The sequence below is a fragment of the Mauremys reevesii genome, linkage group 10 (assembly GCF_016161935.1).
Source record: "Mauremys reevesii isolate NIE-2019 linkage group 10, ASM1616193v1, whole genome shotgun sequence".
NCBI classification, from domain to species: domain Eukaryota; kingdom Metazoa; phylum Chordata; order Testudines; family Geoemydidae; genus Mauremys; species Mauremys reevesii.
The window spans coordinates 17,361,801-17,388,126 of record NC_052632.1 but is presented as its reverse complement, the minus strand read 5'-3'; the positions used below and the strand labels follow the sequence as shown (position 1 = coordinate 17,388,126).

The 26,326-nt window shown below is 41.1% G+C and overlaps 1 protein-coding gene across 12 annotated transcripts in view; it reads left to right on the top strand.

Moving 5' to 3' along the window:
• ADAMTSL3 (ADAMTS like 3) overlaps positions 1 to 26,326 on the top strand; it is a 274,175-nt gene that overhangs the window by 24,168 nt on the left and 223,681 nt on the right. For all 12 annotated transcript variants that reach the window (XR_005585749.1, XR_005585750.1, XM_039492789.1 and 9 more), the window contains one exon: positions 17,893 to 18,012. Coding sequence is in view for 10 of the 12 variants with exons in the window: in XM_039492789.1 (XP_039348723.1) it covers positions 17,893 to 18,012 (120 nt within the window). In the remaining 2 variants the exon portion in view is untranslated. The remainder of the gene's footprint in view (positions 1 to 17,892; positions 18,013 to 26,326) is intronic.

Genomic DNA, 26,326 nt, shown 5'->3' with positions numbered 1-26,326 from the left:
TTGGAGTTAAAACGGATGAATTTGGCTCCTTAATGTTTTCATGATCCATCACTTTTGGGTACATTCTGGATTTTGAAAAGTCTAAGAAGGCTAAGTGATAAACATAAGAATCTGGAAGCACACTAGAACTGTAGACTTGAACTCCGGTGTATCTGGTCTCATGGTTAAATTTAGCTCGTGTTAATAAACCAAGCACTGGCTACGGATAAGGAAATCCTGGATAAGTTATTGCCACTGGTTGATCCAAACATACTAAAGAAGAACTATTAAGAAGTTTCCTGTGGGAAGTGTGGGGGTAAAGCTACTTTTTTGTTAACTTTTAAAATTAAACTCTGCTGTCAACAATTCTATTTAACTTTATGTGCAAGTACAAGCAAGAGAGGCTGTAGGAGACGCAAGAATAGTCCCTTATATACTATTGGTTAGATGTCCTGTACATATTCACAGAACTGCACAATTCCTAATGCCTCTGCTGTGTTATGGTACCAGGCATTGTAAAGGCAGTTGGAAGGGTGTGCCATATTATATAGGATAAGTCTACGCTGCAATTCAACTCCCACGTCAGCTGACTTGTGCTAGTGACTGTTCAGTTGCAATGTAGACATTCGGGCTCAGGCAGGGTCTCTGGACTCCAGCCTGAGCTCAAATGTCTACACCGCAGTTGAACAGCCCTGTGAGCCTGAGTCAGCTGCCATGGGCCAGCTGTGGGTGTCTAATTGCACGGTAGATATACGCATAGGGACATATGTAAAATCTTTCCAAAATACAAAAATAAGGTCGGCAAATGAAAACTATATTCACTATTAGTGGGATGAAAGAAGTAATTCGGCAGTTAGCCTCAGCGTATATAAAGCTGCCTCTGAACAGCCGTCCACCTGTTAGCTGCTACCTCTGAGAAGCACCTTTACGATCTCAATGTGGTTGAAGCAACTGAGAATGTGAAACAAGGGGTGGTGTCTAAAAGATGCATTTCTCAAACTTGCTGAAGGACAAATGTGACAAAGAGACCAATTTGATTTCTTCCAGCAGTAATAAGGACATGGAGAAAGTCAGCCTAGCAGCACCTTAATTGTAATGATCAAAGTATGATACTGAAGGATGTGTGTAACTTTCAACATGTCAGTAATCCCAGTGATGTTAATGGGACTACTTGTTAATGGGACTACCTGCATACCTAAAATTAGGCATGCACTTAAGTACCTTGCTTTATTGAGACCTATAACAGCCTGACAACCTGCTGTAAAAGAAGACTAGAGACAATTTAGCTTATTAGCCATCTGCCATGCCATCATAAACTTCACTGTGCTAGTCTGAAGAAGTAAAATCATATTAACATTCCCGTAGAAAGACAACACTAATGGAAAACAATGCATGACTTATGACACGTCTCAATTCAGTTGTCCTGGGAGCTATCCATTGTACATACACATCTGCTTCTAAACACCCACGCAGGATGAGGAGCTTTTCAGCAACAGGAAGTCTTCAGTTTCCTCAATATTCAGGTTGTATGTGTTGCCAAATCGCAGATCTTGGACATGGTAACCAAGTTCCCAAGACTGTATCATGTTGCGCAGGTATTGAGGCAATTTGTCCTACATCAGCTCTTTGAATTTGGCTAATTAGTAAGTAACACAATCCGATAGCTATTCTTTCTGTGTTCTCAATTAAGATCTTAGAAAGAACACCTAACTCTGTTTTTTGCCACCTGCTGTTGTTGTTGGCAGACCATTGCTTGGGTAGGGAGAATCAGAGCGACCACTCGGGGCCCCACGCTTTGGGGGCCCCGCAGGCCAGTGCAATTGGCCGGTCCCAGAAGAGACAAATCTGTCACTTCCACTCCGTGCCCCCCCAGGGATGGCCCTGACTGTTGGTCACCCTCTGAAGATGTGGCTTATGATATAATTTCCAAACACCTACAGAGTTAAAGTATAAAGATATAATGAGGCTTATAAGATCACCATATCAGTTTTAGTACAGACAGTGGCACTTAAAGCAGCTTAGGTGCCTGGATAGATCAGGGGCCACATTGCTCTGAACTGCTCAAAGTTCCTTGAGTGATGTTCTGCATGCTAATGAATAACCTATAGCATATTCCGAGATGAAGGAAGGAATTCAACTTAAGATGAGACAGAGGTGGAAACACTTCCTCTTTCACTCTATGGAAAATGATTTGAGATGTGAAAAGTCAGGCAAAGGTTATTTGGATGTAATTTTTGCAGCTAAATTCTCATCAGTGTTCAATGGACATCATAAACGTGGACATTGATCAGTTGCAAGAAGATAGTGCCTGCTCTCTAGAGCCTTAGGTACCAAAACAAATACCATAAAATTAAGTATGAGCTGGCACATCAATTTCATATGTAGACATGGGTTTCAATCAATTTCATGCTCCATACACACTACAAAACAGCAAAAAGGGCATCAGTGTATGTAAAACACAATGGGACCTGTGCTGTGTTCTGTTGCAGCTCAGCTTCTACTGCTCTCCCCGGTACTGAGACACTGGATAATTCCTCATCCGTGGATTATATACTATAAGAAGGCACAGCCACATTAATAGGTTCTCCATCCTTCTTCCTCCTCATTCATCACATTCATTGCCTTGTGTCTGTCTGTAGTCACCTGGGCATCATATTTAGAATCAATTAGTTATTAAACTTTCATTGCTGGCCACAGAAGATGAGTGGTGTAATAGTTACGTTCAGATCACTCTGATTATCATTCCAGCAGTCATCTTGTTTTGAATCAATAGACTGTTTCCATTTTACATATAACTGCTCAGTTGTCTCTCTAACTCTTTAACTCACTCCCAAGGTCTATTTACTTACTCTTTCCAATAAGAGAACCCATGGCTATCTTTAGTCTCTTCCTGTAAGAGCCGCCTCCTTTTCATTCTGACTGTGATTTCCTCCTATGTTTTTGTTCTGGGTTTGTCAGGCCCATTTCATTCTTCGAAGTATCTATCCCTTCTGGATCTCTGAGTCCACCTTCCTCAGACTTCTGGTCCTAATCAGCAGAAGTGTTAGCTCCTGATATGTTAAAGTACCTTCCACCAAATCCCTGAGAGGAGGAACTAGAATGGAGAGCGTGCTCATTCTGAATTTGCTATGTGGCCAGCAGCTGGGTTCATTCCTCTTCCTTGAGTTCCTGCATACATCCTTGAGAGAAGAAACATCAACAGCCCATTAAGCTAATGACCATTACTACTAATGGCTGTCAGTGAACAGAAGATTGCAATATTTTCCACTGAAGTCTTTCTGCACAGATACAATTTAGATAATGCTTTCTACTACATACTCACCTACATTTTGGGTTGTTATTAAGCATATGCATTAATTATTGTCACCTAATTCCAGCTGATCAGCTGTGACCAGAAACTGCCATAGGATTGATGATGGCTCCCCTTTCATATTGGGAAACATGAATCTTTTTTAGGGTGTAGGGTTTGGGATATTATTTGTTTTGGGGCTTCTGCACATTTTTCTCACAAATCTGTGTTCATCTATATTCTCTCTAGCCCTTTTGTGCAAATCCCACCATCCCTTTTTGTTTGATGTGTGGGCCATATTTTTCGGCCATAGGGAATATATTTTGGTCACTATTTGTGTTTTCTATATTGTCCATTAACATGAACAAAAAGCAGGCATTTTCCCAAGCAACTGTCTTTGTTAAATCTTACCTCTGTGCTTGGTGCAATAAAAGACACACAAATTAAAAACAGTGTCCACCTGAGGCATGTATCCAGTAAAAGACAAAGAGAAGAAAAGCTGCAGTGGGAGATCCAGAGGAGAGTGTTAATTTAGCTTATTTTAAAACTCATTTAATCTCTTTGTGAAGTTGGAGAGAAGGTGTTTGTGGCTCAGTGTTACTTGGCTATGCAGAAGTGAGACTTTAAGAGGGATTTGTTTCAGGAGAGGGTTGGGGCCTGGAGTTGAGATCATATCATATATATGGGGCAGTATGGTAGAGGAATGGAAACAAACTGGAGAGGGGAATGGAATGGGCTACTGAGACTGGCCTCATTGGTGCAGGAAAGGGACTGAGGGGAGATCAGAGATACTGGCCAAGAGAGTTATGCAAAACCTTGAAGTTGAGTATGAGAAGTTGAAATGTGGAACAATGGGAAAGGTGTTTGCGGAGGGGAGTGACAATGTCTTCTCAATGGGCCAGAAAGGTAATTTTAGCAGTAACAGATTAGATGGGGATTATCTGGTTGTCAGGACCCAGGGGAGGGTAGTCAGTAACAGAAGAAGGAAATGATGAGGGAATGGACAAATTTATGACATTAACATCATATGATCATCTCCACCTAGGGGGGGAAATAGCTTACTAGGAACTAGCATGCTTCTTAAGTCTTCTGGTGTGTTAGCGTTTCTTTGGGTCAGCACAGTCTAAAAAAACCTTGATGAGTGGAGTATTTGTAAATATGCTTATGAGACCTATAGTGGGGCTGGATGGGTAATGGGTTGAGTGTTGTGCACAGAGTTTCTTTGGGAAATGTCTCTTTAAAAAATCATGCTGAAACAGGTGTGCCTGAGTGAAGGGTGCATGGCTGGGAGGCATTCACCTCACATGCCTCATTACTAGTTTTAAACCAACATTCCTACAGCAGAGCCATGACCAGTTAACTGCTTCTTTTATTGTGAAAATGTGGCTGGTTGAGTCTGTGTGCTAGGCTGCTCAGACCATAATCCCTAAAAGATTCCCTGACAATAGAACAATAGAGAGACAGAGGAATGGACAAAGAGCAAGAGGACTCTTATTAATACAAAAATAATGATTAGAGGTGATGGAACATTAGCAGTGGGGAAAATTGAGACTGTCCTCTTTGTGATAGATGTAGTCATGCTTTGAGCTGGCCATGAGTTAGGATGGAGTGAACATTGGGCTGGGACATTCTCTACTCCCCACTTTTATCTGGTAAGAAGACATCTGCTAGAATTAACAGGAGGGAGAGCTATATTATTTAAGTTATTTATCTTAACAAGGAGGAGATAAAGAGCTTAAGGAGGAGATAAAGAGATTAAGAGGTGACTTGATCATGGTCTAGAAGTACTTACAAAGGGAAAAGATTTATGATAGCAGAACAGTCTTTAATACAACAGACAAAGACACAATAAGGTTCAAAGGCTGAAACAGAAGCTGAACAAAATCAATAGAAATGAGGTGAAATTTTTCAACAAGGAAGATAATTAACCATTGGAACAACATATCTAGGGATGTGATAGATCTTCCTTTACGTGGAAATCTTTCAATCAAGATGGGATGTCTTTCTAAATGGAACACTTGAGCTCAACCTGAAATTAAGGGATTGATGCAGGAATCACTTGGTGAAATTCCATGGCGTGTGGTGTGCACAAGTCATCGTGGTCCCTTTTTGAATCTATAGGTGAAATCCTGCCCCCTTTGAAGTCAGTGGAAAATTCCCATTGACTTCACTGGGGCCAGGATTTCATTCTGTGAATCTGTGCTTATTAGCCTGTACATAGTCTTATCTGCATATGTTCGCTCCTGGTGAAAGTCCCTGAAGTAGGCCAACAAGCAATCTAGATTGTACTCACTTCCTACACCGTTTAGCCTTGATGACTTGGTCATCTTTGCCCATATGCCCATAGAAGCATATTCTTTGGGTCCAGTTGTGAGCTGATATGGCTTGACCAAAACTGCAAGTCCTAGTGACCTAGCTGTGGTCATAAATGATTATTTGCTTCCTGTGCTATATTAGCTGCCATTTCCTGAAAATAGCATGCTTGGTTGTTACATGAACTACAGCTGATCATGTGATATTTACAGGAGTTACTGAAGGTGTCATTTATGGAGCAGTTTTAGTGTATCTATGACCTTAGGTGTTGACTGCCAAACACCTCTTCCTTTCTTCTTGAGATCTCTGTTACCTGGTTGCATTTGTGTGGGATTTAGGCCCCATATTTGATTTTTTTTTAATAGAAGGTAAGTGTTGTCTTTCCTGCCTCAAAGGATATTTTTTTCTTTTGAAGGAGTGTCTCAGGGCTGAAAGTTTGCCTTGCACTTGGGTTGATATCTTTTTTTATTAGAATTTGAATTCTTCCATTGTAGCTGTGCCACTTCATGCACTTCTTCACCTACACATTGAGTTAGTGAAAAATAACATCTTATTGCTAGTGACAACACTGCATATGCAGTTTAATTAAAACCAGTAGTGCCTCTGGCTGGTCTTCTGTTGCAGTTGGAATATTTGCCATTCTCCCCCCCACACCCCGGCCATCTATATTTGTACCCATGAAAGTTTGCATTACCTGGCTCTGTAGTGTCTCATGGTGACAGGAGTTTTCTTTCCCTAACTGCTGTGGTTGCACTACCATTCCCTAGCCTCACACTTTTCCCTCCGTTCTTTCATTATGCAACCAGAATCCTCTTAAAAATCTGGATCCTCCAGTAGACATAGCAGGTGTTTGGCAGCTAATGCTGTGGCGTTTTTGCTTGCACGACTTATGGATGAGAATTTCAGTGCCCTAGGGCACAATTTCAACCCAAGTATATGAAAAGCATGTTACTATGTCAATTCAAATTATATCACTATTAAAGAAAAAAATCTCCAAAGGAAATTAAATACAAATAATTACACTAACATAACATTAATAACATTAAGGTTATAATTTAATTTAAAAAGTATAAGGAAATTGAGTCAGGTTTCCCATGTCACTTTTAGCCGGACTTTCCTGAGACTACCTACTGTAAAATGAGGATAATGACACCTTTGTTAAGTGATTTGAGCTCTACTGATGAATAGCACTATATAAGAGCTAAGTACTCATTTTTTGTGTGTGTTCTGTTATCTCTCATCAGGGAATAGTATATCGGTTGGTAGTTAGTTACTTCTACAGTGCCCAGAACTGTGCTAGGACCTTTATGGTGCACATACAAAACATTACTTGCTTGCTTTTTGGGTAACTTTTAGTATTATATTTATACCTGCGTGTGGATGTATGGCTGGTATGAACTTCAAGATATTGCTGGTTAAAGCCTTGATCCTGCAATCACATCTGTGTGGGTGAGTCCCTGTGCCCACTCCACACCCATTGAAATCAAAGGGATACGTTGTGAGTGCAAGAGTCGGCCTGTGCACATCTGATTCCAAGACTGTGGTGTAAAGTCTCTCGTGTTCAACACCGCACATTTATTTATTTTTAGCTGGTTTCCCAGTTCCAGCAAAGTTTTTGGTTATTCGACATATACTATCTTTTCATTTTCCCCTCCCTTCAGCTTCACTGGAGCAGCTACCCACAGCTGATTTGCAGGTGGCGCAGAATTATACTCTGGTCAGCTAGAAGAGGGTGGGATTGCTCTTCAGGACTATTTTTCCCACTAGAGATTCCCACCAGATTATTTTGTTCTCCTCTTTCTTGTACCTCTTAAACTACTTGGCTGTATTCATTCCAGAGCATGTATTCATTCATAGGATTTTATTATTTAGCTACCTCTGATCGTAATCTGACATTACTTTAGCTGCTTTCCTTTCTTGCCTTTCAGAAATAAATCTGCTGTTCCCCAAGTATACTTACAGCCTCCTTCAGAATATCACAGAGCAAACCGCAGTCATGTGCCTATAGATAAACAAGCAAGATGGTCTGCTTATTTCTACAAATTAGTCTGTTCAATCTGTAGCAGTTTGCCAATGTGGGCAAGAAGAAATTCTTTCACCGTATAATGTTAGACATAAAGGGCAATTTAACAAATCTTTAAAAAATATTTTAGATTATCCTGATTCTGCTAATGGCGCTGACAAACTATCCCTTTATAATATATTTTTTCTCTAGAGACTATAAAGACCCTTAGAAAATATCATTGTGTAAGAGATAAATAGATTTCCATGAGAACATGCTGCTAATAATGCTGAAGGGGCTTGATTTATGAGAAGAATTTTGCCAATTATTAGGTTACTAAATAAATAATAAAAAGGTGGTTTCTGTTTGGAAAGGGGCTGAACATATGGTGTGGGGAGGGGGGAAAAAAACCTTCAGAAGACTTTAGTTACCTCTGTCTGTGTCTTGCTCACAAGATTTCTTTTTTTAATAGAAAATACATGAGTTTTAATGAAATAGTATTTTCAGTCTCATTTCCAGACTTTTTACAAGACATTTCTTCCCTTTTACTGTTTTAAGAGTTGAGGTGCTTTCCATGGAGAGAATTTTCATCCAAGACTTTGAGAGAACCTAAACTTGATCTTTTAAATGAAATTTAGCAAGAAAATATGCTGGTAGTTGGAATTTTTCTTCCTTCCCCCACCTGTCCCCCGCCCTTTCTCATTCAAAATAATGTGCTTTATTACACTTTCACAATACAGAAGGTAAATTCTTTATTTAAAATACATTATTTGAAAAAGATTCACACAAACCAATCAGTTGCCAAAAGCAAATGGGACAAATGCCCAGTTTTGCCAAAAAAGTGGGGTGCAGCCTGCTAGTGGCGTATGGAGAAACGTTGCGGGGGGGAGCAGTGATACTTGGGGGAGGGAGACAAGAGTTTGGCTGATTGTGTCTCTGTTATGCCCTGTCCATGAAGAGTGGGAGTGATGGGGTGTCACGTGTCACTCTGCAGCCCAATCAGAGGGCAGTGCGGTTAGGGGCCTAATTCAAACTTTTCTCCAGCCAGGCCATGGGGCTGTGACTCGTGGGCCCCGGGCCCTACCCCGCAACCCAACTGGTAAGTGCCCAATGGAGTCCTGCAGCATCCACTTGTGCCAGGGCACTGAGCGTGACCTGGCCCTGCAAGTGGTCCCTGGAGCCCCCATCCTGGTCTCATGTCCTTCCCACCCACCGTCCTTCAGGACTGGTCTCCAGAGTCCTCTCCAGCCCAGCCCACCCCACCCCAACTTGTTTCTTTCCGTCCCCTGTCTGCCTCCAGTCATCTGTTTCTGTCACATCCTGGCAGGGGTGCCATTTAGGGAGGGAAATGGGGGCCACCTACCCCACCCTCTGAGTTTCATACCACCAGCTGCGAGCAACCCCCCACTGCTCCCCTGTCGCTCACTCCTCTCCCTCATCCCCTCACCAGATGGAAGTTGGCCCCTCCCCATACCAACATCTGAAATGGTAGCCCTGCATGCTGGCCTCCTCTCACCTCCCCAGGGCTGCTCTTTGGAGTACCCTTGGTCCCTTCCCTCTACCCGGAGCCTCCTTCCTGCCCCTCTACTATCCCAGCCCCCAAAGGGGCATCACACTGCTTTCTGGATCATAGTCCAATAGCTTCAACGCCTGGCTCCAAGCCCAAAAGTTCTCACACTTGCAAAACTCACACCCTACTTTGCTGTCCAAATCCCAGCCTATACTCATTCCTCTTCCCCTTGCCCCCATCTCTGCTACTTGGCCCAATTAGGGGTGCAGAGGAATCGGGGGATGAGTGGTGACTTGGGACAGCCCCATGTGTGCAGTTTTCAGTTTACGGAAATATAGTCACCCTACATATCACCCCAGTCATGTGGAGAAGAAGTAGACTCCGCCTAACTCAATGTTCAGAAGAAGCTTATCTGGGGAAAAGACACGTAAAATTCTAGAATTCATTTCTTTTGGAAACGTGAAGCAGACTTGAGAGTTAAGCTGGATTTTGAAACTAAATAGTATTTTGGCTAAGCACTACTGAAGTATTTCACTGAAAAGTTAAATCTCTTAGCCAAACTATGTCAAGAGAAAACACAATTAGTTGTTGATAAATATCCAAAAGCTTAATCACTAGGATACATTTTAAAAAGCACAGGAAAAATGTTCAAATTTATTTTATCTGCAGCAAAAGTTTTGCCAAAGGAAATATATTTATATTTAATCAAGATGAATTTAGGAGAAAATAGGCTTGTTTTAAAAGAGCCTGAAAGAATGACACCACCATATTTTTAAAAACAAAATGATCAGGATTGTCCTTCTCTCTTTCAGTTTTGGCTTCAAGTGAGCAAACCTAGGGCAATGGAAAAAACTCTAAGCCCTATATTCTGTGTGCTCTGGATCTGATCTAGGGCCCATTCAAGGCCAGGGAAAGGCTCCCATTGGCTTAAATAGATTTTGGATCAGGCCATATTTGAGCAGCAGAACTTATATCAAATGTTGCCTTCTCACAAACATGCCTCTGGCTGTAGGACTGGTTTGTAAATATGTTCTTCAGAAATAGTCAGTGTCCATCTATGACTATAAGAGTTGTTCACTAATGGTACCTCACTGTCCTTTCAAAACCAAATGGACTCCGTGAAATACCTGTCAGTGGTCTTTCAGATACCTACACATGACTCTCTAGAGCCACTGGGACATTTTCCCAGGGCACATTCCATTTACATTTGGACTAAGAGAGTCTAGAATAGGAGTTACTTGACAAGGGAAAAACATTAGGGCTTCTAGTTGAACCAGAGAGGTTTTGAAGTCTGCTTTCAGCAAAGTCAGAGTGAGCACTAGGGAGAGGGATTGGAGAGTCACACACTCAAAGTACGGTTGATTGTGTCATTGTGTGTCCGTCAGGACCGTGGTTTTTATGACAAAAAAATTAAACTTTTAAATAAAAATGCTTGGTCTCTGTTACAGCAGTCAGCTGCTGAGCAAGACTCCTCCATGAATATTTTACAGATACAGACCTATAAATTTTATTGTGGTGGATATTTATAAAGTGAACTTTCAAGGATTTAACTATGAATTGAATATTATTCAATATTTTAAATAATTGGCCTTGTTTTCATAAGTGCAGTGCACCTGGCAGCTCTCATGGAAAAATCAGCTCACTTATTTAGGTGCCTAAATGTAGATTTAGAGGCCTAAGTTTAGGAACCCTGTAGAGTGGAGGCCACTCCAGCGTGCCCCCTTTCGGTCAGGTGTGGTGCCACTGGTGAGCGCTGCCTCACTCCATTCACCTAGGTCAGTGTTTCCCAAACTTGGGATGCCGCTTGTGTAGGGAAAGCCCCTGGCGGGTTGGGCTGGTTTGTTTACCTGCCGTATCCGTAGGTCCGGCCGTTTGTGGCTCCCACTGGCTACGGTTCATTGCTCCAGGCCAATGGGAGCTGCTGGAAGCGGCACAGGCTGAAGGACGTACTGGCCGCTGCTTCCAGCAGCTCCCATTGGCCTGGAGTGGTGAACCGCGGCCAGTGGGAGCCGCAATTGGCCAGACCTGTGGACGCGGCAGGTAAACAAACCGGCCCACCAGGGGCTTTCCCTACACAAGCGGCATCCCAAGTTTGGGAAACACTGACTTAGGTTATAAACAAGTCCAGACAGACCTTTTAAATCAAGGAGCTCCCCTTTTCCAAGGGCCTCATTTATTATCAAGAGCCATAAACCTAAGTAGGAGCTCACTCGGATTCATCCAGGGACATTTGTCATCTCTGGCTTAGTCCAACTAGTGGTCTCTGGCTCCATCTGTCAGGAAATTTTTCTTTCTTGCTCTTGTAAATAATCTCTATTTCTGGAACCCCTCCTAGTACCATCCCTGGGTTACTCCTTTTCAGTCCCTCTAAGCAGAAGTCCGTAGCTCTCCTTTTTGGAACTGGGCTGTATTGATTTAAGCTTTTGTTCTCACCTTAAACAGGATCCCCCTTCCCCTCCATTCTCCTCTCTGGAGCTAGGTTCTATTAATCCAATCCTCTGTTCCTCCTTAAGCAGGAGCGCTTAGCTCTCTTCTCTGGTGCCGAGTTGTGGGTTAGCCCAGTTTTTCCCTCTGGTGACCCCTTTCCTTAATTAGGCGTCAGGGTGCTCGCGAGCCCAGCCTTTCTGTGCTGATGTTTCCTGGTATCTATCCTGCTACGAGAGAGGCGGCAACCTTTGTCTTGGTCCCCTTCTCCCAGCTTATCCTCCAGTTGGCTGCGTGAGAGGAGAGCCTTGCCCTGCCCTCTCTGGAAGGCTCCTGGCCCCAGGTCATCAAAGAAACAGTAACAGAATTTCCTCCCGAACGCTTCTCGCTCCTGAGACTGCTCCCTCTTTCCCAGTGTCTCTTGGGAGACAGGTTCTTATATATGCAATCAGACCTTTGAGCCTCTTAAAGGGCCATGCTACATGATGGGGTGGGCTGACCATTAGGCCCCACTAGCCTTAAGAGACATCATCCTGTCACACACCCATTTTTGAAAATATTGGTGGTGACAAATAGCTAGTCTTAGTCATGGTTACTTTGATATCTACTCATCATAATTATTAACCATAGAAATGCTGTGAAACTATGGACCTTTTAGTGTGATTTTCTTTATTTATCTGATACCTCACAACTGGATGATTTGTGATAAAGTCTAGTGCCATAGCCCACTGAACTTTTTTGTGCTAGAGTCCTTGAAAGTGGCATTAAAATTAGCTGCTTGTTAGCTGGTATATTTCTTCCCTCGGGCACAAATCATATGCTACTATAGTTTAACAGACTGGAAGATATTTGACTGTAAGAATCAAATCAAAGGTTCACACTTTTTTGGTATATGATTGGACTTGCAGTGCATAGTAATCTGACAAACATGTATGTGCAAGTCAATAAGAATGTGAGTCCAATTATTTTCTGTTTGCCATCTGTTCATTTGTTCTTCCTTTAAAAAAAAAAAATTCTTTGGACTCATTTTGGAGACTAACCATTTCTTCCTCCTCATCTCCAATTTTCTTCCACAAAAAGAACAGGAGTACTTGTGGATAAAAATTAACACGGCTGCTGCTCTGAAACCTGTCAATTTTCTTCCAAGTTACCCTTTCCAGCCACTGCCAGTTCAAGACTCATCAAGCCACAGGGAACTTGCTGCATTCTCTTAGGCTGTTGTTTCATCATAGGATTAGAGATGGAAGAGATTTCATAGTTCATCCAGTCCTTTTCCTTGATGATAATGAAGGATTATTTCCTACTTTACGTTTTCTAGTATATGGCCATGATTTAGCAAAGCACTTATATATATATATAGTATTTTGCTGGCTTGGGGCCTGCTGCTACTTTAGTAGTAGACTAAATAGGCTGAGTGCCTTTTACCCTCACGTGTGGAGGATTAAACTTTATTGCCAAGAGAGGGCTGGGAAGGAATTTTACTTCGTGGCATAGACCTTGGGGCTTTCTAACCTTCACTTGAAACACTGAACACAAGTTACCTGTTAGGCTCAGGTGGGTGTTATTGTGCATTAACAATGTTGCATGAAGGTGAGAGAAAGGTAAATATCAGTGAACCTCAGTTTAGCCTGTTGTCTTCTTTTTTGTTCTTAAGTATGATCTCCCCCTATAATGTATCACTGACTGAATGTTACATAATGAACATATACAATATTTTTTACAGTAGTGCTTTGAATTTGTGGTCTTCTGGTTATAGCAAGGTACTGGGAACCAGGAGTATCTTGGAGCTAATGCTGCTCGAACCACTGAGGGACTCTTTGATTTTTGGCAAGTCACTTGGCTTCCTTGTACTTCAGTCAACACAAATATAAATTACGTAAAATACAGCACCTCTTTGAAAACCTGATGCTACTTTTGAACTGAGCTTTTCTTGGAAAATAATGTAACCTTGTGTAATTGTTTATACAATATCTTGGTTTCCCAAACTTTTGAAGCTACTAACCCCTTTCTGGAGTAAAAAGTATTTTGCAACACCCTACCTTAAAATCTCTAACCTTGAACATGAGCAAGTTATTTGTTGTAACCATACCAGAAATAATTAACTATAGATATCAGACGGCAAATTTGAATTACAAAGGTGGTACAAAATTTTAGCTGAGGCAGGGAAGTATAAATTATACTGTGCAAGTTTGAGTGAATTTGGCCTTTTGTCTCCAAATCAGACTTTGTTTTTAAGCATTTAAGAAGCTCCAGAAAAATGTATAGTATTTTATAATCTCTGGCATTTTTAAAATCTGTTTGATTTTTCTCATTATCTTTTCATCATTATGTAGTAAAGTAGTACAGTTTGTTTTGAGCAGAGTACACCTTGCTTAGGCTTCCCCCTTATTAGCTAACACACCACGTAGGCTTAGAGGGGGAATAGCTGATTTATCTTAGGTAATGTAGGTTTGTGTGAAGGGCAAATGTACTTATTGGTACATTCATTTTGTTTTAATGAGTGTTTGGCTCTCAGAAACCTGTACTAAAGGCCTAGAACTTGTCACCATACCCATGTCATGGGCATGAAAGAATTCAGTGAGACTCATTTCTTTGAGATATTCCACCTCCATTTTCCCATCTTTTTGACCTTTCATCAGTAAGAATTAACAGAAGTTAAATCCTAGTGCTGCTGTTTTGATTCTAAACCTCAAATTAATACCAGAAGACATGTTTATGTATAAATATGAAACAATTACTTTAGATGTCCAGTGGTTATAGTAAAATAGAATGGAGGGATGTTACGTAAGGTTCAGTTGAACTTTGTAATAAGTTGATTGATGGCTTTACTGCTGCTGCTCAGAACCCTAGCAATGAAATTGACAAAAATCATGTCTGTGTTGCTTTACAGTAGAAGCAGAGGCAGTCTCTGGGAGAACTGCAAGAATGGGGATTTGGGTATTGGCTGTTGATTTCCTTCTCTCCCATAATCAGAAGCCAGAAGTTTGAATAAGTGAGAATAGTTTAATCCCTCACCAGTCAAGTGGTTCAGGGATAAGGGGAGAAGAGGATTAAAAATAGGGAGAACTTTCCCTTCCATCAGTCAGGGGGCTGGGGAAGTTCGGTTTGAGCAAGCATCTACCAACCTCAGGTTGATACCAAGCTTGGTCCAGGAAGATGAGCACCTTAATAGAAATCCTACCATCTGCCCATTCTCAGCAGTCAAAGGTGCAAACTGGTCATCTCATCATGTCTCCTGGACCTCACTGGTGGGATGGAATGGCGTTGAAGGGCAAGGGAGACCTTCATTGTTTGGTCTCTGGCTAGCAGGTATCTGGGAAATTTTTCAAATTAATGTTTATCTATTTCTTCCCCGACTTTAAATCTTCTTGCCAGGTATGGTAATGTCTATGCCATATTTCCTCCTTTAATGGCAATCTGACATTTATTTAAGATTTCTTTTTAAAACATTTTACGCAATTACTATTTTTATTATGGTTGCCTACTTATATTATCACCTACCAACTTTCCACTTCATCACAATAATATTTAAGAACAGCATAAAATCTGGTTTAAAATGACTGTTCTAAATCTGAAGTACATTTATAATCCACCTGACATGTTTAACTTGAAGCTAATAACATTAAACTGTCTGTTAAGTTTTCTTAAAACACCAGGATGATGTGTAATTGTTTTCTGAAAGTAGAGGCACTTTAAATCTTCAGCTCTCATTTAAGTAATGAGTGTACTGCAGACTAGCCAAGCCATTAAAATTGATGCCATCAACTAAAAAATGTGGTGAACGCTCACAAAGTTCTGACATTTGAATGACTGTCTAAGCAAAATATTCATAATAATAAAAGTTTTATAAAGAATCCTGAAAGATCCCATATGGAAAAAAATGGACCATGAAACAAACTAAGACATACTGTATTCAAATAAATACATTGTAGGAATGAATGCACAGTAAAGCTGTTCAAATGTTGTTAGTAGAACGGGTTGAAAAAATGTCTAAATTTAGATGATTTTTGGTGAACTTTTTTCTATTTTTTGACTAGCTGGTAGACTTGTTGAGACTTTTTGGAAATTCTTTTGAAAGCTGTTCATGAATTTTTTGTGTGTTTTGAACAGAGCTCAGTCAATTAGATTTCAGCATTGGCTTGCCATGACAATTGACTCAGATTCAAGTAGATTATTATTTTTGACCCCAATCTTTGCTATCTATCTCTGTCCTTCAGTTCTATTCGGTACTTAGTAGCATCTACAATAGTTAAGCAAACTAGTTTCTCTTATAATCCCCACATATAACTTTCTAAAACACTCACCTCTTGGGTTGAAATTTTCCATCATTGTGGCCAAAGTTTGTTTGCCTTAATCTAGCAAGTAGTCTTGTATTTCACCCAGTGGCTAACTGCTCATTAGCTTCTGACACTTAAATAAATGTATGTGTGTGAAACATATTTCAGTTTTTCTTGTAACACTTATTAAATTGTTATTTCAGCTTCAAATGTTGGCATCTTATATATTCAAAGCTTAATGATATATGTCTAAATGCTTTGTAGTTTAAATATTTACCTTATAAAGATGGGAAACACAAGTTAGTTAATCACTGCATATCCTTCTGGCAAACTTGTTTATGGGAAATTAAGCAACAGTACGTTATATACCTTTTTCTGGGAAGTGTGGTGGAATAATTTGGATTCTCTTCTATCCCTGAGCTCAGCAACTCTTTCCAAAATGTTAGCGATTTATAACAACACTTTGCACTGCTCACTTTCAAAGCATTGTACAAATATAATTAACCTTCACAACACCGTTGTAAAGTAGGTCAGTGAATGTCGTTCTCCACAGTTTAAACCTGGGGAAATTGAGGTAGAAATGTTAAGTAATTTATCCAAGAGCATGGTTCTTAGCCACCAATACTTTGCTCACATCACTAGATTACACTCTTCTCATTTATTCCTATATTCAGGGGCGGCTCTAGGCATTTTGCCGCCCCAAGCACGGCAGCCTGCCTGCCATCCTCGCAGCGACTGGCAGAGCGCCCCCAGTGGCTTGCCACCCCAAGCACGCGCTTGGTGTGCTGGGGCCTGGAGCCGCCCCTGCCTATATTCTCATATAAGGCCTGATCCATAGCCGGAGCGGCTCCAGGCACCAGTGCAGCAAGCACGTGCCTGGGGTGGCAAGCTGAGGGGGGCGACGTGCCAGTCGCTGTGAGGGTGGCAGTCAGGCAGCCTTCAGCGGCATGCCTGTGGGAGGTCCACTGGTCCCGCAGTTTCAGTGGCAATTCGGCAGAGGGTGCTGAAGGCGCTGGACCGTCAAATCACCTGCAGAAATGCCGCCGAATCCGCATGATCAGTGGACCGCCTGCAGGCACGCCACTGAAGACCGCCTGACTGCCGTGCTTTGGGCAGCAAAAAACATAGAGCCGCCCCTGTCCATAGCCCATTGAAATCAATGGAAAATCTCTCAGCGACTTCAAAAGATTTAGGATCAGGGTCATACTAAACATGTCAAAGGTTGTGACTGCTGTGGGCATATTGGAGCCAGCATGAGCAGACCTCCAAAAGTAGCTGGCTTGACTGAAGCATTACTGAAAACTATGCTTATTTGTATGATGGACTTTAGTGGGAACCCTGAGTTGACCATGACCAGATAACAAATACATAATCATGTCTTGCCCTATCTACACGAGGTGTGAAGCCCTGTTTAAAATCTTGTTTACTAACACACTTTTAAAGCACTACCATTGTCCCTATTCTAGACATGCTTTTTACAAACAATTTCTAGTTATATGATTCCTTAATTTAAAACAATTAAATTAACTTAGTGCTCTTGATATGTGATGGGGTTTATAGCCTAAGCAACTGTCATCCCCTCTTCACTGCAGAACGGGTTCATGGAAAGCAGTAGCAATGTAAGGTTCTCCAGACCACTTTGCCAGTGATGTGGCCACTGCATTGCTATGAGACAGGTTGCAGGCTTCAGCCCTTTGCAAAGGATCATGGCTCTCTTCCATTCAGTCCAGAGAATTAGTGTTAGAACTCTATGGATTGTTTTTGAAATTTTGTAGACCATTACTATATGTAGGGTGTCTATTTCTGATAGATGATTAAGATTACTTACCCTATAATTGATACTTCCATTTCAAGTCAACAGTCCAAAAATCAAGATGGTAGCAACTATCAGCCTTTTTGTAACATTCTCATCACATATACTCAGGACCGAATGTTCAAAATCCTGTGCACAAAATTGTATGTAAAATACATCACGTAATTTGCTCATATGCGGGCATGTGGTCACCATAGCTGTGTTGCAGTTGTGTGCATGTAGTGTTTGAAAGTTTTGGTGCTTGTCACCAGAAGCCATAAAGTGACCTCTTTGTATCTCTTACAGATAAAAGCAGAGCAGGCGCAAGATGCATACTTCTTGCCTGAGTTTGCACTTTCTCCACAGGGGAGTTTTCTTGAAGATACAACAGGAGAACAATTCCTCATTTACCGCTATGATGATCAGGTCAGTATGCTGTATGATCTATGTAAAAACAATAGAGCTTTGTCATATTCACCCCATAGTGAATTGTTTGAATGTTTCTGTGAGACAAATCAGTCATTCATTTTGTATTGCCTTTGGATGGTGCATCAGGTTGGAATTCAGTGAATCAAATAACACATTAAACAAGAAGCAAAATTAGAGCAGTTAATTGTAGAAATTAAATAACACTTCATAGAAATAAAAGAAAACTTATGGAAAAGTCTTAGAGTTTAATAGAGTGGAATTCTATAATGTTGTGAGGATATTTAATAGAGTTCTATAGAAGTACTCTAATTAAAATACATGCAACTAATAACAATTGGTATCCTTTCTGTGGGTCATTTGGACTATCTAAAATAATTCTATAGCAGGGATATAAATTTCTGTTAAGGGAGATGTCTACTGAGATTTAAAAAACCTACAGAAATCATATTTCATTAAATTCGACATGACTTTTTCACAGGGGAAACTTGTTTGTATGTTAATGCTTTACAGTTGTATAACAACATATACATAATAAGTGATTTTCATAACATCTCTGTGACAAGTCTCTCAATTTTTCTAAGTTTACACAGTCAATTGTAGAGCCAATATTGGAACTCAGAAGTTTCTGGTTCTGTGCTTAGTTGCCCAAAACTTGCTGCTACTTTTCATATGTCACTTTAAAAAGAAATGAAAAATATTTATTATTTAGAAAGTCTATTTTTATAAAGAAAGATTAGTGAATGCAGTTTATATTTTCTAAATGACCAAAATAACTGAATTAACATAATGGGCTGAATTATACTGGGATATGAAGTATTGTATCTTACAAATTATTTGAATGTTACTTGGTATTTTGTATTTCTAGCTTATTTAAGAGGTCGGTGACCTAGCATGTTTTTAAAGTGAATTGCAAAGGAACAAACACAGAGAACATGGTAATGGATGAAGCAGGGTATCTGGAAAGTAACAAATGTTGTATCTTAATTAAAAAACAGTAATGCTTTCTCCAGACCCTATAGATAAATTATAGTAAACATGGAATATAGATATAAATGTACAGAAAGTACATGAAAGAAACCCTGTTAATCTTGGCAAAAGATCTAAAGTAAACCTAGGAAGTGTATGGCATGCTGTGGAAATTTACTCATAGCACAATGTGTTCCAGAAGCCCACTGAACTCCACATCAAAACTGTCTGAGTTGCATTTGTAGACATATAGAGTACATTTTTTAATGTGAGCGCAGTAGGAAGATTCTTAGAAAACAATGCACGTAAAGTGAAAGAAGAGCAGTTCTTGCCCTCAGGTCTGGGTACGCTGTCTGCAATTGATTGCCAGTTTTATTGTGAAGGGTGGTCTCATCGCAGTATCTGTTTTGAGGAAAAATATTGTGGTGTTTAACCATTGACTCTAAGGGCAAAGACTTAGATGGGCTTTGTAGCCTCTTCTTGCCTAAAACTGAGTATCTGTTTAGGAAGAGTTAAAGCAGTAATTAGAATCTGAAAACACGCTGAACTACTGTAAATTATTTGTTTGAATGCTATTGAAATATATGTAACAGTAATTACTTCTGTTACCCTGGAGGCTTTTGATAGATCTATAGAGAAGGTACCTAGATGAGATATCCCCTGGACTCAACACCTGGGAAAGCAATAACTTACAGAATAGTAAAACACAGCTGCAGCAAAGGCTGCATTTAATAACAAACTTGTAAAAAGCCCAATAAAGATTATACACTTTTTGATGAAAATAGCTTCCATTGAGTGAGCAATATTTAGAGAAGAGGACAGTAAATCCAAACATAACTGTGTGCATTTCAGAGACTTAATCAATCACAGTATATGGTGAATACTATAGCTCATTTCTGAAAACGCCTGTTCCAAGGCCCATTGCAGTCAGTGGAAAGATTCCTATTAACTTCAATGTGGTCTGGATCAAATCCTGCCTGTGAACAACCTGAGTAGTTCTTCCACAGATGACATGTAACTCTGAAGCTTGCTTGCAGGAAAGGGCTTGGTTTTGGAATTAGTCTGATACTATACTACTTACAGCTCCTCCCAAGAAATTAAAATTAGTCATCTTGAAAATAACTTTGGATTCCTGGAACTCTTAAAATAGTAGACCTACAAATGAAGAACTCAAAAGTCAATACAAATAATAGTACTAGTGCTTTAGAATGAGAATTCAATTCTATAGAATTTTTTAATATAATATCAAACTGTTGAATGCAAACAGTAATTGCTACAGCTCTATGGCTGAGCCTTCTGAGAGTAAATTAGGAACTCTTTCATGATTGGGAAAGCTCTTTGGTTGAATTGGTTGGCGATATAAATAAAATAATTTATAATTAAATCTACTGTTACTATCACTTATGAAGGTGTAGACACCTGTGTGAGATAATATATATATTCATTCATAGGAATATCTATCTAATCTATCCTAAAAATATGTGTTTATATATATATAATACAGAATTTACCATATGCCTCTTGGTTAGCTGAAAACTTAAATGTACTAATTCTCTATATTTCATTCTGGAATGGAAGAAACTCTAAAGGCAGAATATGAAATTCTTCACCAGGTAATTCTCTTTGAATTCTCTGGGCTAGATCCTCAGCTGGTATAAATCAACATCAATCAATAGAAATACACCAGTGTAGGATCTGAACCATGATTATATTGGTCAGATTCTTGATATGGTTGCACTGTTGGCAGACCTTGGGAGCACCATTTCCCACCCTTCCCAACTATCTATGAAATAGTCTGTATCTTGAGTTGTATTTATTTTGTATTCAGTTTTAATGCTTAGAAAATACGGACAAGTTCAGCAATCAGTTGTTTTAGCATCATCATCACCGTCATGATCCAAGATTAGTTTCCTTATGTTCTCCAAACACAGGAATGTTTCAAAGAAGTTTTCTTTGGCTGTTGTGTGTGATATTTTTCAAGCCGTGAGCCAGTTTAATCTGACCATTCATTCCTTTGTTAGTAAGTAATCTTGGTAAAATAGAGCTGTTACTTAAATATTCAATAGTATTTGCTATCTTAAAAGACAAGCTTAAAGCAAGTAAGTATTAATGGGAACACATTGTACTCTGTTCTAGCCCAACAGAATTACATATGGATATACAACATAGTACGTTTTGTTCTGGTTTGGTCTGGCAAGAGTGTGCTGAAATTTTTCTACAAGATTACACTAAACCTTTCACATGTTGGGTTGCTGTGAGTATACTAAGGAATTATAAGCAGATGAAGTACTTTTTTTAGATGGCTTGTAAGACCACTGTTAAATATGTTTGATCAAATGTTTTTTCTAAGGAAATCTATGGTTGCGGAAGAAACTGTGTAGGGCCGGCTTGTCCACAGTTAGATATTTTTGTGAACTATAAAAATAGTACGTAACATGGTTTCTAGCACATTTTCTCTTTTATCTTCAGGGAAAAATAAAGACAGTAAATTAAAACCAGTACATTCAAGGGTTCCCCAAGAGCAGAACCTTGCTCAGACGTAGAAGGATGCATTTTCTAATAGCTCCAGGAATGTGAAATAAGCTACATCTTGCATTGGTAGATTGTATGCCACAGTTCAAAATTCTATTGAGTCAATGTCATTTAAATATAACTTAGTATGAAATAAATTTTGGTATGTGGCCAAAGATTTTGCTTGCCCTGAGACATGCCAGACCAGAAAGAAAACTTTACTTCTTCCCCTTCACTCTGAATTTGCCTTTTTTTTTTAAACACATCCCATTTTGAGATGCTAGTTGTACTTTGCCATAAGGAATAGTTTACTTTGCTGGTTTTTTTTTTTTTTTTTAAGATTCTCAACTTTTAATCTGCTACAAGGAAATTTTTTTTTCCAAAATACTAGTAGTACTGGAAAGTTTTCTTGCAGAAATAAAATGTTCTTGTTTTCTGACACTTGAGGTACTGCTTTCAAGTATTAAAACCACTCTGTATGACAGACCACCAACAAAGACCACAGTGAGAATTTGGTTGGTCAAAAACTATTTGAAGCACCTTCTCTCTTTGGTTGGTTGGAAAAGACACCCTCTTTATTCAAAATCTATCTTCCCTTGTTAAGTGAGAAAAGGCTTTCTTGACTTCTTTGCCTCTAGTGGATCTTACATCTTCTAAGTTTTGTGATATGTGTCATCTTAAACTCTTAACAAGAGAGTCATGATTTTGGCATCAGATGTGGAGCTAAACTGTCAAATCTTGGCAAGGAAACAGTGTTTCTAAACAAATCTTTAAAAACTTTCAGCAGAAAAGATGGTAAATATTAGATTCTTGAGAAATCACCCAGCAAGAAATTAGTATAATGGAAATCTGCACTTGGAGAGTTCAGAGAGTGTGTTTGGATGCTTCAGGTGAAATGTAGGCCAGTGTGTCTGTTTCCAGTATATGTTGCAATATACAAGTTGGATTTGCAAGCAAAAGAAATCTGCCGTGAAGTGCAGGTTGCACACTAGGGAGACTGAAATATGCCTATGTATGCCTGGTCCTCCAAGAGGGCACATATCCTGGCTGTCTTGTAAAATAAAACTTTGGAATGATATTAAAAAGATGGTGCAAAAAGGCCTTGCAACCCAGGACCTGGAGGATCTCAAGGATGTCAAGAGAAGAATATCTGAGTTCCTTTTACTCTTCCAAGTACATATTAAGCTAAGGTTCATGTAATAACACAATGCTTTTAAGATGCTGTAATCCATAGTAAAACACAGAAAACAGTGTGATAGGTCTCACTTGCAATGGGGTAAAATTGGAATAACTTCATAAGAGTTATTCTGGATTTTCACTGGTGTAACTGAGATCAGAATCTGAGATCAGTGACCACAGCTTGTTCAATAAGCATAGGTGAAATTGGATTATCTCTCAGTTGGACTCATATTCTCTCCAGTGAAACCATAGGTACTACTTCTGTGTTTATAGTGCATTAGTACATGTTTTCAAACACGTTTCAAAGCTAGCTATATACCTTTGGCCTTAACATGAAATTTAATGACCTGATGTAAATCCTCATTTGCCAGCTCTTACTTCTAATGTGTCCATGGGCAGTTAGCAACAGATTTGTATTTACTGTATAACATACAAGGTTATATGTATGCAGTGTTGTTGTAGCTGTGTCCATCCCAACATATTAGAGAGACAAGGTGGATGAGGTATCTTTTACTGGACCGACTTCTGGTGGTGAGAGAGACAAGCTTTTGAGCTTACATAGAGCTCTTCTTCAGGTCTAGGAAACTTATTCAGGGTATGGCTACACTTGCAGATGTACAGCGCTGTGAGTTAAACCCACCTTCATACAGCTGAGTAGGGAAAGCGCTGCAGTCTGTCCACACTGACAGCTGCCAGCGCACTGTCATGGCCCCATTTGCGGCACTTGCAGCGGCATTGGGAGTGATGCATTATGGGCAGCTATCCCACAGAGCACCTCTTCCCATTCTGGTGTTGTGGGAAGGGGGTGGGGGGTGCGGTGCATTCTGGGTCTGGTCCCAACACCCTGTGACGCATCGCTTTGCATCCCAGCAATCCCTGTGTTTCCGTCCACATTTGGCACCATCTTTCAAAGCCATCTTTCAACGGTTTCTGTGCAGCGCAATCTGTGTTCCATTTTGGTCTGCGGGAAATGGAACACGAACTGCTGAGGAGTATGCTGACATGTCTTGCCAGCACATCACATTTGGCAGTCAAGCTATTCCTTAAGATCCAAACTGACAGTGAGGAGTCTGACAATGATATCAAGTCGCGTAATGCGAATGACACGAAATTGCTTGTGGCATTAACGGACATGCTCAGCACTGTGGAACGCTGCTTTTGGGCTCGGGAAACGAGCACTGAGTGGTCGGATCACATCGTCATGCAAGTCTGGGATGACGAGCAGTGGCTGCAGAACTTTCAGAGGAGAAAAGCCACTTTCATGGGACTGTGTGAGGAGCTCGCCCCACCCTGCGGCGCAAGGACATGAGATTGAGAGCCTCCTTGCCGGTGGAGAAGCGGGTGGCTATTGCAATCTAGAAGCTGGCAACTCCAGACAGCTACCGATCGATCGCGAACCAGTTTGGAGTTGGAAATTCAACCGTTGGAATCATGTTGATGCAAGGTTGCAGGGCCATTAATCGCATCCTGCTCAGAAGAACCATGACTTCGGGTAAAGTGCAGGACATTGTGGATGGCTTTGCCCAAATGGGTTTCCCTAACTGTGGAGGGGCAATAGATGGGACACATATTCCTATTCTGGCACCACCCCACTTAGCATCCAAGTACGTTAATTGGAAGGGGTATTTCTCCATGGTTCTCCAGGCGCTTGTGGATCACCGTGGGCATTTCATTGACATTAAGGCAGGCTGGCGCGGAAAGTCGAAATGCCCATTGTGATCCTTGGAGACCTGGCTTACCTGTTAATGCTGTGGCTCATGAAACCCTACACAGGGAGCCTTGACAGCAGCAAGGAACAGTTCAAATACAGACTGAGCCGGTGCCGAAGGACTGTGGAGTGTGTTTTTGGCCTTTTAAAGGGCTGCTGGCGATCTCTGTATGGGAAGCTGGACTTGGCCGAACACAGCATCCCCGCGGTTATATCCGCGTGCTGTACCCTCCATAATATTTGTGAAAGGTGAAAGCTTCATTCAGGCATGGACCTCTGAGATTCAACACCTGGAGGCTGAATTTGCACAGCCAGAGAGCAGGGCTATTAGAGGGGCCCAGTGCGGGGCTGCCTTGAGGGAGCAATTTGAGGCTGAAAACCAGCAGTAATGTCTCGTGCTCTGCACGGGAGTGAAGTGCAGTGGTTACAATGTTAGTAGGAATCTGTGTTTGCTAAGCTGACTTGCAGTGCCTGTTTCTTTCCTGGGCTAAGGTATCTTTTACTTTATGCAATAATAAAGAATGTTTTCAAAGCCAAAGAATCCATTTATTGAAAAGAAAATTCATGTAATGAAAAGAAACACAACTTCTTGGGAATCAGAATGGGGGTGGGGGGAAACAGTACAATCACAGATTTGCATATGTCCTGTCTGGAGTGCTGTGCAATGAGTGCTGCACTTCAGGATGGCTATACTGCATGGTGATGGGGGTTGAGTGCAGAGGGTAAGGGTCATAGTTTTCAGGGCTGGGTGGTGAAGATAAAGGTGTCGGAGGCAGCTGGTGGTGGTGGTTATGAACCCAGATGTTGGGGAAAGTGGGTTGGAGGTGACATGGGGGCACCAGGGAAAGAGTTTTGGGACAAGGGTGGCGGGGCGGTGGGCGCAGTAGTGCTCCGCCTGCATGGCTACAAGCGCCTGGATAGAGTTTGCTTGGCGCTCCATGATGCTTATCAGCCAATCCGTGCTTTGCTGCCGGTGCTCCGTGCTTTGCCGCCAGTGCGCTGCGTTTTCCTGGTGGATCCTGCTTTTGCTCTTCCTCCACTCCTGTGCTTTTTGATTCTCTTTAAGAGATTGATGCATCACTTCTTGCAGCATCTCTTCTTTGCTTTTTCGCGGTCTCTTCCTGAGTCTTTGCAGTCTCTCAGCCGGTGATAACACGGACTGCTTAGATCTCAAGGTTGCATCTGTAAAGGCAAAATGCAACACTTAACAGAGGCAGCATTGTTTATACCAGACAGAGTAATAATTCCCCCACACTTAAGGAGGGCACACACAGTCTACACAATAGCATAATTTTCCTGTCCCAAAAAGAGCGCACATAACTCACGGGAGCCCCAAAATGGTGAGTAAGGGAGACTGATTGTTTCACAGCTGTACTGTCCTCTGGGTTTCTGTGCCTTGGGGAGAGCCAACAGCTACAGGGAGGCACCTACACTGAACACTGTCCCAACATTTTCCACAGGAGTTCGTCCTGGAAGATATCTTGCTGCTGAGGGTGACCTGGGAAGCAAGAGCGGGTCTTCTACTGCTATGCGGCTTCCACCCTGGCCCATATGAAGCTTGCCTGTGTGCAGCAATGGTCCCCCCACCCCTCACAGCACAGTGGCGCAGATATGTAAGCTTGACTGGGACAAGGACCACGGTGGCCCTCCCAAGAAACTTGTGCAAGCGCATTGCCCACATTCTGGATGAGACTTTCGAAGAGATTACCGAGGTCGATTACTGTGATGTGATAGACCACATCAATGCGCTATTCCACATCTAGGCATGCATGCAGCCCCTAACCATCCTCTCCCAAAGAGCCCACACCGAAAAAATTCCTTCCCGAAAAAAAAGCCACTTACTGGGAAACTGCTATTCTGTTTGTCCTCCACCAAGTATCAGCCGCTGTGACTGGCTACCTTCCTCCTGGCTCGAGAAGAGCTGGCTACATGCCTCCAGGGATTCTG